At 48.5% G+C, this 15,894-nt stretch overlaps 1 protein-coding gene across 2 annotated transcripts in view; it reads left to right on the top strand.

Annotated features, from left to right (window-relative positions):
- The window catches only part of GNG7 (G protein subunit gamma 7), a 190,018-nt gene that overhangs the window by 166,137 nt on the left and 7,987 nt on the right, over positions 1-15,894 (top strand). For both annotated transcript variants that reach the window (XM_049876343.1, XM_049876344.1), the window contains one exon: positions 14,006-14,123. In XM_049876343.1, the coding sequence (XP_049732300.1) occupies positions 14,043-14,123 (81 nt within the window). In that variant the 5' untranslated portion in view covers positions 14,006-14,042. The remainder of the gene's footprint in view (positions 1-14,005; positions 14,124-15,894) is intronic.

Genomic DNA, 15,894 nt, shown 5'->3' with positions numbered 1-15,894 from the left:
CCTATCAGAGCAGTTGGTGGCGATAGCTGGGCACCATCTGGTTGTCCTGGACTCAGTCTGGTGGAGCCTGTGGTAGTTGTGGTCCATTAGTCCTCTGGACCAATCTTTCCCTAGTGTCTTTTGTTTTTTTCCTTCTTCCTTACTCCAAATGGGGTGAGACCAATGGAGTACTTTAGATGGCTGCTCACAAGCTTTTAAAACCCCAGACACTACTCACCTAAGTAGAATGTAGAACATTTTCTTTATAAACTGTTATGCCAGTTGAGCTAGACGTCCCCCGAGACCATGGTCCCCAGCCCTCAGCCCAGTAGGAATTCCCATTCTTCGCGATATTCTCCATCATTTGTTATGATCCACACAGTCGAATGCCTTTACATAGTCAATAAGACAGGTAAACATCTTTCTGGTTGTCTCTGCTTTCGGCCAGGATCATCTGACGGCAGCAATGATGTTCCTTGTTCCACGTCATCCCCTAAATCCGGCTTGAATTCCTGGTAATTCCCTGTTGATGTACTGCTGCTCTGTCTTTGAATGATCTTTAGCAAAATTTTACTTGTGTGATATTAATGATGCTGTTTGTTAATTTCCACATTTGGTTGGATCACCTTTCTTGGGAATACGCATAAATACGGATCTCTTACAGTCAGTTGGACAGGTAGCTGTCTTCCATATTTCTTGGCGTAGAGAAGTGAGCACCTCCAGCGCTGCATCCATTTGTTGAAACATCTCAGTTGATATTCCGTCAATTCCTGAGGCCTTCAGTGCTGCTTGGACTTCTTCCTCCACTACCATTAGTTCTTGATCACGTTACCTTCTGAAATGGTTGAACATCAATCATTTCTTTTTGGTACAGGGACCCTGTGTGTTCCTTCCATCTGCTTTTGAGGCTTCCTGCGTCATTCAGTATTTTACCCATAGAATCCTTCAGTACTGCAGCTTGAGGCTGAATTTTTTCTTCAATTCTTTCATCTTGAGAAACGCCGAGCATATTCTTCCCTTTAGGTTTTCTACCTCCAGGTTTTCCGCATGTCACTGTAACGTTTTACTTTGTCTTCTGGAGCAGCCCTTTGAAATCTTCTGTTCAGCTCTTTTACTTCATCATTTCTTCCCTTTGCTTTAGCTGCCCTCCATTCAAGAGCAAGTTTCAAAGTCACCTCTGACATCCATTTCTGCCTTTTCTTTCTTTCCTGTCTTTATAATGAACTTTCACTTCCTTCATGGATGATGTCATTCCACAGCTCGTCTGGTCTTCAGTCACTAGTGTTCACTCATCAAATCTATTCTTGAGATGGTCCCCACATTCAGGTGGGATACACTCAAGGTTGTGTTTTGGCTCTCGTGGACTTGTTTTAATTTTCTTCAGCTTCAGCTTGAACTTGCATAGGAGCAATTGATGGTCTGTTCCACAGTCAGTCCCTGGCCTCGTTCTGACTGATGATATTGAGATTCCCCATCACCTCTTTCCACAGATGCAGTTGGTTAGATTCCTGTGTTTTCTATCGGGCGAGGTCCATGTGTATAGTTGCCGTTTATGTTGTTGAAAAAAGGTATTTGTAACGAATAAGATGTTAGTCTTGCAAAATTCTATCATGCAGTCTCCAGCATCTTTTCTATCAGCAAGGACATATTTTCCAAATAACAATCCTTGTTTGTTTCCAACATTGGCATTCTAGTCACCAGTAATTATCAATGAATCTTGACTGCATGTTTGATCAATTTCAGAATGCAGAAATTGGTAAAAATCTTCAATTTCTTCTTCTTTGGCCTTAGAGGTTGGTGCATAAATCTGAATAATGGTAGCATTACCTCGTCTTCTTTGTGGGCATGTGGATGTTATCCTGTCACTGACAGCGTTGTACTTCAGCATAGATCTTCAAATGCTTTTTTTGACGATGAATCTGACGCCATTCCTCTTCAAGTTGTCCAGCATAGTAGCCCATATGATTGTCTGATTCAAAATGGCCAATATGCGTCCATTTCAGCTCATTAATGCCTAGGATATCAATGTTTATGCGTTCCATTTCATTTTTCATGACATCCAATTTTCCTAGATTCATGCTTCGTACATTCCAGGTTCCGATTATTAATGGATGTCTGCAGCTGTTTCTTCTCCTCTTGAGTCGTGCCACATCAGTGAATGAAGGTCCCGAAAGCTTTACTCCATCCACGTCATTAAGGTCGACTCTACTCTGAGGAGGCAGCTCTTCCCCAGTCGTCTTCTGAGTGCCTTCCCACCTGGGGGGCTCATCTTCCAGCGCTATATCAGACAGTGTTCCACTGCTATTCATAAGGTTTTCGCTGCCCAATGCTTTTCCGTAGTAGACTGCCGGGTCCTTCTTCCTAGTTTGTCTTTGTCTGGAAGCTCAGCTGAAGCCTGTCCTCCGTGGGCGATCCTGCTAGTATTTGAAATACCTGTGGCAAAGCTTCCAGCATCACAGCAACAGACAAGCCCCCACAGCAGGAAAAACTGACAGAAGGGAGGTGGGAATCTAAATGGGGGTGAAACAACTACAGCAGAAATAACGAGAATGCTGACACAACGTGAAGAATGTCACCAATGTCACTGAACAATAAGTGTGGAAACAGTCGAACGGGCGCGTTTTTGATGTGTTGTTGCCGTTAGGTGCCATAGAGTTCATTCCACCTCACAGCGACCCTGCGCACAACAGAACGGAACCCTGCCCGGTCCCGCACCATCCTCACAGTCGTCATGCCGGAGCCCATTGTTGCAGCCGCCGTGTCAGTCCATCCCACTGAGGGTCTCCTCTTTCCCGCTGACCCTCTACTTCACCAAGCGTGATGTCCTTCTCCAGGGACTGGTCCCTCCTGACAACGTGTCCAAAGTGTGTAAGACACAGTCTCGCCATCCTTGCCTCTAAGGCGCATTCTGCCTGTACTTCATCTAAGACAGATTTGTTGCGTATATTTTCTCTTTTTTTAAAAAAAAACAAACTCTTTTTTATTATGTTTTCAATGAAGGTTTACACAGGAGTTGAGGTTCCCACTCAACAATTTCTGCACAAGTTGTTCAGTGACATGGGTTACATTCTTCACAGCGTGTGAACGTTCTCGTTATTTCCATTCTGGTTGTTCCATTTCAATTAATCTAGTTTCCCTGCCCCCTTACGTTCTCATCTTTATTTTAAAGTAATTGTTGACTGTCTGGTGTCATAAAGTGATTTTTTAAAGAAGCACCGTACTTACAGGTGGTGGTGGTGGTGGTGTTAGGTGCCATCGAGTCGGTTCCCACTCATAGTGACATTATGTACCACGGAAGGAAACACTGTCCGGTCCTGCGCCATCCTCACAATCGTTATGCTTGAGCCCATTGTTGCAGCCACTGTGTCAATCCACCTCGTTGAGGGCCTTCCTCTTTTCCGCTGACCCTGTACTCTGCCAAGCATGATGTCCTTCTCCAGGGACTGATCCCTCCTGACAACACGTCCAAAGTATGTAAGATGGAGTCTCGCCATCCGTGCCTCTAAGGAGCATTCTGGTTGTACTTCTTCTAAGACAGATTTGTTCGTTCTTTTGGCAGTCCGTGGTATATTCAATATTCTTCGCCAACACCACAATCCAAAGGCGTCAACACTTCTTCGGTCTTCCTTATTCATTGTCCAGCTTTCACACACATATAATGTGATTGAAAATACCATGGCTTGGGTCAGGCGCACCTTAGTCTTCCAGGTGACATCTTTGCTTTCCAACACTTTAAAGAAGTCCTTTGCACACATTTGCCCAATGCAATGCATCTTTTGATTTCTTGACTGCTGCTTCCGTGGCTGTTGATTGTGGATCCAAGTAAAAGGACTAGGAAGGACATGGCAGTCTACTTCTGCAAAGAATTAGCCAGTGAAAATCTTATGAATAGCAGCGGGACATTGTCTTACAGGTGATACTCATTGTTTTTTGAGCCATTCTGTTACTTAGCTATAAAGTGACCTCAAGAGTTAGTTTTGGTTCAAGGTTTGAAGAGTATCTCAGGGCAATAGTCTCAGAGAGTCTTCTCGTCTCAACCAGTCCAGTATGTCTTGTTTATTTTACTTTATTTTTAGGAATTTCAGGTTCTATTCCACATTTTTTTCCCATTCTGTTGTGGCCCTGGTTAGAATAGCTGGTAGTGGTAGCCGGGCACCATCTAGTTCTTCGGGTTTCAGGGTAGATGAAGCTGTGATTTGAGTAGGCTATTTGTCCTGTAGACTAATTTCTTCTCTGAGTCTTTGGCTTCCTTCTTTCTCTTTTGCTCTGGGACAAGTAGAGAGCAATAGTTGTGATATATACATTTTCATCAAAAATAAAATAATAATAAAAAAATGTTTGCTTCCTAGAACATCATATTTGAGTCATATTTGACTTCTGCTCACTAATGCCTAGGATAACACCTCAACATACAGAAAACAAAAATCCTCACAACTGGACCAATAAGCAACATCAGAATAAACGAAGAAAAGATTGAAGTCATCGAGAATTTCATTTTACTTGGATCCACAATCAACAGCCATGGAGGCAGCTGTCAAGATATCAAATGACGTATCGCATTTGGTACATTTGCTTCTATTTCATTCATACAGTGGGCGTTGCACTATGTACTTGACTACTGACCGAAAAGTTGGCAATTCAAACCCACCCGGAGGTGCCTCAGAAGAAAGGCCTGGCAATCTGCTTCTGAAAGTTCATGGCCTTGAAAACCTTATGGAATGCAGTTCTCCTCTGCACACACAGGGTCACCGTGGTTTGGGCAGCTGGCTTTTTATAGGAGCCCTGGTAGCACAACGGTTAAGTGCTCGGCGGCTACCTGAAACTTTGCCAATTGAACCCACCCGGCAGCTCCGCTGGAGAGAGACCTGCTGACCTGCTCCCATAAAGATGACAGCCTAGAAAACCCCGTGGGGCAGTTCTGTTCTGTCACATGGGGTCGCCAGGAGTCGGAGTCAGCTCAACAGCACCCAACAACAACAACCATTTCTCAGGGCGGCAAGTGAGCGGAGCGCAAACTGTTTGTGTTGACTCGTTGAACGGCTTCGACCTGCGGGCTTTTCGAGATGAGGGAGTTCCATAAAGGCCTTAGATTTTTGTTCCCGGGGACACGGGGGGATATCTAGAAACCAGACGAGTTGTGGAAGGACATCAAGGACATCAAACAGGAAGAAAGCGAAAGGGCATTAAAAAGTCAGGAAAGAAAGAAAAGACCAAAACAGATGTCAGAAGAGACTCTGAAACTTGCTCTTTAACGTAGAGTAGCTAAAGCAAATGGAAGACGTGATGAGGTAAAAGGGCTGAACAGACGGACACTGGGTTGGAGAGGGATGCTGGTGAGGAGCGAGCTTCTTGGATCAGGTGGACACCTGAGACCATGTTGGCATCTTCTGCCTGGAGGGGAGATAGGAGGGTAGAGGGGGTTAGAAGCTGGTGAAATGGACACGAAAAGAGAGAATGGAGGGAGGGAGTGGGCTGTCTCGTTAGGGGGAGAGCAGTTGGGAGTAAGTAGCAAGATGTATATAAGTTTTTGTGTGAGATACTGACTTGATTTATAAACTTTCACTTAAAGCACAATAAAAATTAAAAAAAAAAAAAGAGCTGAATAGAAGACTTCAAAGGGCAGCTTAAGAAGACAAAGTAAAGTATTATAATGAAATGTGCAAAGAGCAGGAGGTAGAAAACCGAAAGGGAAGAACATGCTCAATGTTTCTCAAGCTGAAAGAACTGAACAGAAGTTCTTTAGTTGCAATATTGAAGGATTCTATGGGCAAAATATTGAATGACTCAAAAAGCCTGTTGCCATCGAGTCAATTCCAACTCATAGCAACCCAATAGGACAGAGTAGAACTGCCCCATAGAGTTTCCAAGGAGCGCCTGGTGGATTTGAACTGCTGACATTTGGGTCAGCAATCGTAGCTCTTAACTACTACGCCACCAGGTCAGGAAGCATCAAAAGAAGATGGAAGGAATACACAGAGTCACGATACCAAAAAGAATTGGTCAATATTCAACCACTTCAGGAGGTAACATATGATTAAGAACCAAGGTATTGAAGGAAGAAGTCCAAGCAGCACTGAAGGCATTGGCAAAAAACAAGCCTCCAGGAATTGACGGAATATCAATTGAGATGTTTCAACAAACGGATGCAGCGCTAGAAGTACTCACTCGTCTATGCCAAGAAATTTGGAAGACAGCTACCTGGCCAACCAATTAGAAGAGACCATATATGTGCCCACTCCAAAGAAACGTGTTCCAACAATGAGGAAATTGTCAAACAATATCATTAATATCACATGGAAGTAACATTTTGCTGAAGGTAATTTAAAAATTGCTGCGGCAGTACATTGACAAGGAACTACCAGAAATTCAAGCCAGATTCAGAAGAGGAGGTAGAATGAGGGATATTGCTGATGTCAGATGGATCCTGGCTGAAAGCAGAGAATACCAGAAAGATGTTCACCTGTGTTTTGTTGACTATGCAGAGGCATTCAGCTGTGTGGATTATAACAAATGATGGCCAACATTGCGAAGGATGGGAATTCCAGAACATTTAATTGTGCTCATGCAGACCAATAGGCAGTCGTTGAAACAGAACAAGGGGATACTGCGTGGTTTAATGTCAGGAAAGGTGTGCGTCAGGGTTGTATCCTTTCACCATATCTATTCAATCTGTATGCTGAGCAACTAATCCAAGAAGCTGGACTATATGAAGAAGAACGGGGTATCAGGATTGGAGGAAGACTCATTAACAACCTGGGTTATGCAGATGACACAACCTTGCTTGCTGAAAGTGAAGAGGACTTGAAGCACTTACTGAAAATCAAGGACTACAGCCTTCAGTGTGGATTACACCTCAACATAAAGAAAACAAAAATCCTCACAACTGGACCAATAAGCGACATCATGATAAACAGAGAAAAGATTGACGTTGTCAAGGATTTCATTTTACTTGGGTCTTAAAAAAAAAAAAAATTTTTTTTTTCTTTTATAATCAACGCCCATAGAAGCAGCAGTCAAGAAATCAGACGACAAATTGCGTTGGGCAAAGCTGGTGGGAAAGACCACTTTAAAGTGTTAAAAAGCAAAGATGTCACTTTGAGGACTGTCTCAGTTACCTAGTGCTGCTATAACAGAAATACCACAGGTGGATGGCTTTAACAAAGAGAAATTTATTCTCTCACAGTCTAGGAGGCTACAAGCCCGGTTTCAGGGCACCAGCTCCAGGGGAAGGCTTTCTCCCTCTGTCGACTCTGGAGGAAGGTCCTGGACGTCAATCATCCCCTGGTCGAGGAGCATCTCAGCGCAGAGACCCCAGGTCCAAAGGACACGCTGTGCTCCCAGCACTGCTTTCTTGGTGGTGTGAGGTCCCCCGTCTCTCTGCTCTCTTCTCTCTTTTATATCTCAAAAGAGATTGACTTAAGACACAACCTAATCTTGTAAGTTGAGTCCTGCCTCATCAACGTCACAGAGGCAGGATTTACAACATATAGGAAAATCACCTCAAATGACAAAATGGTGGAAAATCACCTAATACTGGGAAACATGGCCTAGCCAAGGTGACACATATCTGGGGGGGACACAGTTCAATCCATGACAGGGACTAAGGTGCACCTGACCCAAGCCATGGTGTTTTCAGTCGCCTCATATTCGTGCAAAAGCTGGACAATAAATAAGGAAGACTGAAGCAGAATTGATGCCTTTGAATTATGGTTTGGCAAAGAATACTGGATATACCATGAAATGCCAGAAGAATGAACAAATCTGTCTTTGAAGAAATACAGCCCGAATGCTCCATAGAAGTAAAAATGGCAAGACTACATCTCACATACTTTAGACGTGTTGTCAGGAGGGATCAGTCCCTGGAGAAGGACATCATGCTTGGTAAGTAGAGGGTGGGCGAAAACGAGGAAGACCCTCGAAAAGATGGATTGACACAGTGGCTGCAACAATGGGCTCCAGCATAACCATGGTTGTGACGGGGCAGGACCAGGCAGTGTTTCCTCTGTTGTGCATGGGATGGATCCCTGTGAGTTGGAACTGACTTGACGGCATCTAACAACAACAATAAAACTAAGACGCCTAGGGCCCCCGCTTTGGGTTATGGGGGTGCAGTCCAGCATCTCAGCCCCTGCATCTCAGCACCCCTCCACCCCCAGCACCCCTCTGTCTTTCCACGAGGCCGTGGTTAGAACCCAGAGCAGAGAGAGCCTTGCCGGGCGTTTGGCCAGAAACAGAAAGGCCCTCAGCTCTTCCAAGCTTGGTGCCTGGAGGGGAGGCCACAGTAGGGGGTGGCTGCTGGTCCCGGTGGACACCCCTGAGTGCGGGTGCTAAGTCAGCCTCTCCTGGCCTCCCAAGGAAAACACGCCTGGGGCCGATAGTCTGTTCTCTGGGCATGTCTATATTTAGCCTCTGAGTAATTTCGGTATTTTTCAGGCAACCCAGGGCAGTTTTCCCTGCCTTGGATGTTTTGTGGCCGCTTTGAAGCTCTTTGTTGAATCAGCGCCCTCCCCCAGCCCACACCGGGCTTTCTCCTCCAGAAAGGGGGCTGGCCGTCTGCCCCAGGAGGAGGGAGCCAGGCCGGTGGAAGGGATTGTTTTTTAATTGAAACTTTGATTGAGGTCATTGGAGAAGCCCGTGGTTGTAACTAACAACCTGCAGGAGGCCCTTGGACCCTTTGCCCAGCTTTCCCCCCAGTGGAAACACATTGCAAAACTGGTCAGTGTCACAACCAGGGGGTCCACGTGTTTGCCGTCCCCTCATCTTGATCTGATTTCCCCAGCTTTGCTTTGCTCATTGTGTGTATGTGAGAGTGTGTGCGTGTGTGACTGTGAGCATGTGTGTGAGTGTGTATAAGTGCATGTTTATAGGCACGTGTACATACGTTTGGGTGAGTGTGTGACTGTATATGTCAGTGTAGGTGTGTGTGTGAGTGTGAATATGTGTGTGTGACTGTGTATACGTGAATGTGGGTGTGTGAGTGAGCGAGTGTGTGTGGGTGTGTGTATGTGTGCACATATGAGCGTAGTTACGTACAGCTTTACCACCTGTGAAGGCCCAGGTGACCACACCACCGCAGGGTACAGAGCACCCATTGCTGTTGGGATCCCTCATGTTATCTGAAGCAGAGACCCCGCTGCCCTCTCCGCCCGGCCCCACCCCCATCCTGGCACCCACGAATCTGGGCCTCATTTCTAAGTTTCTGTCATCTCACAGAAGTTACAGAAATGGCACTGTACACGAGGCGGCCCTCTGGGACTGGCTTTTTCCACCCAGTGTGATCCCCTGGAGACACATTCACCTTGTTGCTCATTCCTTTTTCTTGCTGAGTGGGCAGGTTTTTTTGCAAATCTGAAATCTCCTTTACTTTGCTGGAGCTTCCTGGCTGTACTGACAACGGGCGGTGATAAAGTGCGTTGTGTCAGAAAACAGAGGCCCACCTCATAGCCTGGGACCGAGGGCCTGTGGGCACCTTAGACGTTCTCTCACCCCGAGTGGTTCTAGCCTCGATTCCGGGGTCAGACTAGTGCAGGGTCACCCCCCCGCCCCCCTGGCACTGCTCACACGGGGCCGGATCCTTCTCTGGGGTGGGCCGTCCTGGGCACTGTAGAGTCTTAGGCAGCATCCCTGGCCTCCACCCACTCGATGCCAGTAGCACCCCCCAGTCGTGACACCCACAGATGTCCCCAGACAGCGCCTGGTGCACCCTGCCAGCAGGATCGTCCCGCGTGAACGGCACCATGCTGCCGTTGAGTCGACCCCAAACAAAACGCTGCCCCTGCCCTGTCCTGCACCACCTTCACGTGACTGCTCTGCTCGAGTCCGCTGTTGCAGCCGCTGGGTATTTTGAGTGCCTTCCAACCTAGGGGGCTCATTTTCCAGCACATATCAGACGATGTTGTGACCCACCGGGTTTTCATTGGCTGATTTTCGTAAGTAGATTGCCAGGCCTTTCTTTTGAGTCTGTCTTGGTCTGGAAGGCTGTGCCAAAACCTGTCCCCCACAGGTGACCCTGCTGGTATTTGAAATACCAGTGGCATAGCTTCCAGCATCACAGCAACGTGCAAGCCACGACAGCGCAGCAAACCGACAGACGGGGTGTTGGGTCGCCGTACTGAAACCAAAAATAGACCTGTTGCCGTCAAGTGGATTCCGACTCATAGCGACTGTGTAGACAAAGTGGAACTGCCCGCTGGGGTTTCCCAGGAGTGGCCGGTGGATCTGACCTGCGACCTCTTGGGTAGCAGCTGAGCTCTTACCCACTCTAGGACTCACTAAATGAACTTCGAACAGAAAAAGTAGAATTTTTGCTGCCTGTAGTAGCAGAAGATATTGCATAACTGAATTATAAAAATAAATTAATGTTGCTTCCACACGGCTGGGGGGAATGTCAAACGGCACCGCCGCTCTGGAAAGCAGTTTGGCAGTTTCTTTAAAACTAAACCTACAACTACCGTGCTGTTGTTGACGTCGGGTGCCGTCAAGTCGATGCCGACTCACAGTGCACCCACGTGACAGAGTACAGCTGCCCCACGGGACTTTCTAGGCTGTGACCTTTACGGGAGCTGACCGCCAGGCTTTTCTCCCTTGGAGCCACTGGGTGGCTTCGAACTGCCAACTCACCCGGCCTCACAGCGACCCCACGCACAACAGAGTGACATGCTGTCTGGTCCGGGACGTCCCCAGGATTGTTGCAGACTGGACCGTTGGGATCCACGGGGTTTCGCTGGCCGATTTTTGGAAGCAGATCACTGGAGCTTTCTTCCTCCGCGTCCCTCTTGGTCCCGAAGCTCCGCTGAAACCTGTTCAGGACCCTAGCAACATGCAGCCCCGACTGACACACGGGTGGTGCCGTGGAGTATTGCTCAGCAATAACAGGGGCCAAGTGCTAAAACACGCCACAGCCGAGATGAGTCTTCGGAGAACAATGTTGAGTGAAAAAAAAAATCAGTCTCAAAAGGCTGCATACTGTGTGGTTCCCTTTACATTCTATTTGTGTGTGTATGTGTGGTAAAAATACACAAACCTAAACATTCAGCAGTTGAACAAATTTTACATGTAAAATTCAGTGACATTGGTTGTATTCTTCAGGTTGGGCAACCATTCTCACTAGCCTTTTCCAGATCACTCCACCACTGTGAACATAAACTCAGTGCCTCCTGAGAAAATCTCCCCCTTCCCCTTCCTTCCCACCCGTGGTAACCGCTGACGATATTCTGTTCTCTACATCTGCACCCACTGCTCGTCCGCCACCTCGTCGTGCTGTGGTGGCTACGTGTTGCTGTGACACTGGGAGCTCTGCCATCAGTATTTCAAATACCAGCAGGGTCGCTCTTGGTGGACAGGTTTCAGCAGAGCTTCCAGACTAAGACAGACCAGGAAGAAAGACCTGGCGGTCTGCTTCCAAAAAAGTCGGCCAGTGAAAACCTTGTGAATAGCAGCAGAACACTGTCTGATACAGTGCTGGAAGATGAGCCCCCCAGGTTGGAAGGCACTCAAAAGACGACTGGGGAAGAGCTGCCTCCTCAAAGTAGAGTCGACCTTAATGACGTGGATGGAGTCCAGCTTTCGGGACCCTCATTTGCTGATGTGGCACGACTCAAAATGAGAAGAAACAGCTGCAAACAGCCATTAATAATCAGAACATAGAATATACGAAGTGTGGATCTGGGAAAATTGGAAATCGTCAAAAATGAAATGGAATACATAAACATCGATATCCTAGGCATTTTTGTTGTTGTTCTTAGGTGCTGTCAAGTCAATTCTGACTCACAGCGACCCTATGCACAACAGAACAAAACACTACCCAGCCCTGTGCCATCCTCACAATTGTTGTTATGCCCAAGCCCATTGTTGTAGCCACTGTGTCAATCCATCTCTTTGAAGGTCTTTCTGTTTTTCTCTGATCCTCTACCAAGCATGATGTCCTCCTCCACCGACTGATCCCTTCTGATAAGATATCAAAAATACCTGCAAGGAAATCTTCCCATCCTCGCTTCCAAGGAGCACTCTGGCTGTATTTGTTCCAAGAAAGACTTGTTTGTTCTTCTGGCACTCCATGGTATATTCAGTATCCTTCACCAACACTGTAATTCAAATACATCAATTCTTTCTCTGTCTTCCTTATTCATTGTCCAGCTTTCACACACATATGAGGCGACTGAAAACACCATGGCTTGGGTCAGGCGCACCTTAAGTCCTCAAAGTGACATCTTTGCTTTTGAACACTTTGAAGAGGTCTTTTGCAGCAGATTTGCCCAATGTAATGAGTCTTTTCATTTCTTGACTGCTCCTTCCATGGGTGTTGATTGTAGACCCAAGTAAAATGAAATCCTTGACAACGTCAGTCTTTTCTCCGTTTATCATGATGTTGCTCATTTATTTATTTTTTTATGTTGAGGTGTAATCCATACTGAAGGCTGTGGTCTTTGATCTGCATCAGTAAGTGCTTCAAGTCTTCTCTCTTTCAGCAAGCAAGGTTGTGTCATCTGCATATCACAGGTTGTTAATAAGTCTTCCTCCAATCCTGATGCCCCGTTCTTCTTCATACAGTCCAGCTTCTCATATAATCCTGCAGAATCAAACCCATACCTTTCACTCCCTGGTGACCTTCAACCTCAAGGCCCACGGAGTTTCAGGCGTGAACCCCCTCCTGGGAAGCCACCACCAGGCAGGAAACGAAAGCTAACTCTACTGGCTTGTGCCTGTCTGCAGCCAAGTGTCGAAACTCAGGTCACACTACTTGGCTGTGGTCCAGGGAGAGCCCCAGCTTCTGCTCTGCTTTCCTGCTTTGGAAAGTTGGCCAGGAAGGCTGAAGCTAGCCCCTGGCCTGGGTTGGAACCGGCGCCCTCCCTCTACCCAGCGGTCACCAGCATAAATCCTGAGCCTGGGTCTGGGGGGTTGTGAGCAGGTGAACAAGAGAGTCCTGGGCCCTCCAGAGAAGGAGTGACTTACCCAGGCCCCCAGAGTTCAGTCCAGAGGACAGGGTGTCTCACTTCAGGCCGACTTTACCCCAGGGACACTGGGTGATGTCTGGGGACATTTGTGTGTGTCACAATTGGGGGAGGGGGTGCTACTGGTATGGAGTGGGTAGAGGCCAGGGATGCTGCTCAACACCCTACAGCGTACAAGTCATCCCACCCCAGAGAAGGATCCGGCCCCCATGTCAGCAGTGCTGAGGGGGAGAGACCCTGCTTTAATTATTTGGGAAAAATTTGAGTCCAGTCCCTGCTTTACACCACACACCAGAAAAAACTCCCGCTGGGTCAGACGGCATAAATCAAGAGACCCTCCAGCTCTTGTGATTTCCTTCCTTTCTCCTCCCCATTCAGTGTGTGGATTTAAATGTGGGCAGCATCCTAGGACGTCAGGAGGTCAGATGGTTATGGGACGCGGAGTCTCCTGGGGGTCAGTGTAATTCCCTAACCCAGGGGTCCTCACCCAGGCTGATTCTGCCCCCCAGGGGACACTGGGCAATGTCTGGGGACATTTGTGGGTTTCATGACTTGGGGGGTGTTACCGGCATCAAGTGGGTGGAGGCAGTGATGCTGCTCAACACCCTGCAGTGCACAGGACACCACACCCCAGAGAAGGATCCGCCCGTGTCAGCAGTGCCAGGAGAGGGGCACCCTGGGGCAGGGCCAGGTTCAGAGAAAATTCCGACGCTTTTTCCCACAGGCCCCTCGTTCCAAGTCAGTCAAGGGGCAACGCTGTGGGTTCTTGGACTGTCCTGCGTCCCTCTGGGCATAACCAGCGATTGCGTCCCCTCCCCCGGCTGCAGAAGGGGCTCTGGGAGACTCTGTGCTTGGTGGGCCTTCCACCCTGACCCAGAGTTCTGGGAAACACCGTGCTTCGCGGACCTTCCACGCTGACCTGGGAGCTGGGGCACCGTCAGGGGGAGAGGGAGCGTGGTGCACAGGTGTGCCGCCTCTGCTTCCTCTGCCCGCAGTCCTGGGACATCCATCCGTCTGTCCGCCCGTCCATCCATCCCCCGGCTCTCCCCTCTCATATCTCTCTGCTTCCCCCACAGCTCTCTGGACCCCGGGGGCCGGAGCTGATGGCAGACGATGTCAGCCACTAATAACATAGCACAGGCCCGGAAGCTGGTGGAGCAGCTCCGCATTGAGGCCGGCATTGAGCGCATCAAGGTGAGCGGCTTGGGGGCACGGCAGGGGGAGAGGGACCCCCGTGGGCCTGGCACCCCACACACAGCAGGGACAGAGGCCAGAAGGCATCACACAGAGAACAAGGTGCAGCTGAGCCAAGGGACTGCAGTGCGGGCTCTGGCTGTGCCTCTTGCTCTGTGGCCTCCAGCCACTTGCTGAACCTCTCTGAGCCTCGGTGTCCTTAGCCAAAAGATGGGGCCCATCTGATGCCTACCTCAGGGAGGTTGTGAGGACCTGACCTATGTACGATAGTGCTTCATGGAGGCAGCAGGACCAGGGGCAGGGCCGGACTAGGCCACACCGCTGGCCCCCTGCTTTTAGGGGTGGGGGTCCCAGAACAGAATTTCAAATTCTCATGGAATCCAGACTTTCTGGAGCCATTGAGGATGGATGACCACCTGAAACTATTACCCTGAAGAAATCTCTAAACCCTGAACTGAAACTATCTCCAGAAGTCTTCTTTGAACCAAAAAAAAAATAATAATAATAGTTGAGCCTAATTAGAAAAGAATGTCTGCCTTGAGCATTGTGCTCTTTTAAGAATTATCTAAAAAACCAAAACCAAACCTGTTACGGTTGAGTCCATTCTGACTCATAGTGACCCTATAGGACAGAGCAGAACTGCCCCCATGAGGTTTCCAAGGACCGCCTGGTGGATTCAAACTGCCGACCTTTTGGTTAACAGCTGTCGCTCTTAACCACTACGCCAACCAGGGTTTCCAAGAATTACCTATATGGGATCAAACAGTAACTCGAAAGGACAGATGGCAAGTTTTGGGGGGGGCAGTGAGTTTGTGTTTGTGTTAGTGATGGTGAAACAAGCTTGGGAAAGGTTGTCAAGAAAGGTGGTATACAACTCTTCAGACAGAGTGGGCTGGACTATAAGACAGAAAATGATACTGGTGAAGAGTGAACTTGTGGGCTCAAGTAGACACAGGAGACTATGCGGGCAGCCCCTGTCTGGAGGGGAGATGAGAAGGCCGAGGGGGACAGAAGCTGGCTACATGGACACGGGGAACACAGGGTGGAGAGGAGGAGTGTGCTTTCTTATTGGGAGGAGAGCAACTACGAGTATACAGCAAGGTGTATATAAATTTCTGTATGAGAGACTGGCTTGATTTGTAAACTTTCACTTAAAGCACAATAAAAATTAAAAAAGATGGCGTAGCTTGAAGAATGTGACCAAGGTCCCTGAATGGAACGCGTGGATATTGCTGAAGCGCTGTGTGTTTTTGTTGGGTGTATTTTCACCCAAAAAAAGGCGCTGGGGTCCGAGGCCGAAGGGTCAGGGCAAGGTGGGCACAGCCAGTCTTCTGCACCCCTCGTCTGCAGAGCTCTGTCCAGCTGTTTCACGGCGGCCAGTGCCAGGGGAGTCGGAAACCGCTTGGATCAGCCTGCGAGCCCCCAGGCCGGCTCAGAGCCCTCCCAGACCCCGGCTCCCAGGCCAGCCAGGAGGTCTGCCCCGCAGAGCCACGACGATGGGGCTGCCTCCCCGGAGGTGCCGGAATGTGCTAGAACGCTGCTTGCCAAGCAGAGACCTGAGCACTCAAAGCATTTCTTCCGGCTTCAGAAAGAGAGAGCCTGGTTGAAGTGTGGTTTTGCCTCTGTGAGCCCCCGCCAGCCAGCCGGGTCTGGCGGAGCCATTATTTATCTTGCTGTTTGATGTCGGGGTGGAGTCGCCGCTGCCCTTTTGAAAGTCAGGAGGAGTGGGGACGGGGCTGGACTGAGGCCTCCCCCAAATCCCGCCTGAGGT

The sequence above is a fragment of the Elephas maximus genome, chromosome 3 (assembly GCF_024166365.1).
Source record: "Elephas maximus indicus isolate mEleMax1 chromosome 3, mEleMax1 primary haplotype, whole genome shotgun sequence".
NCBI classification, from domain to species: Eukaryota; Metazoa; Chordata; class Mammalia; order Proboscidea; family Elephantidae; genus Elephas; species Elephas maximus.
The sequence above is the reverse complement of the archived record's forward strand: the minus strand, read 5'-3'. Positions and strand labels throughout refer to the sequence as shown.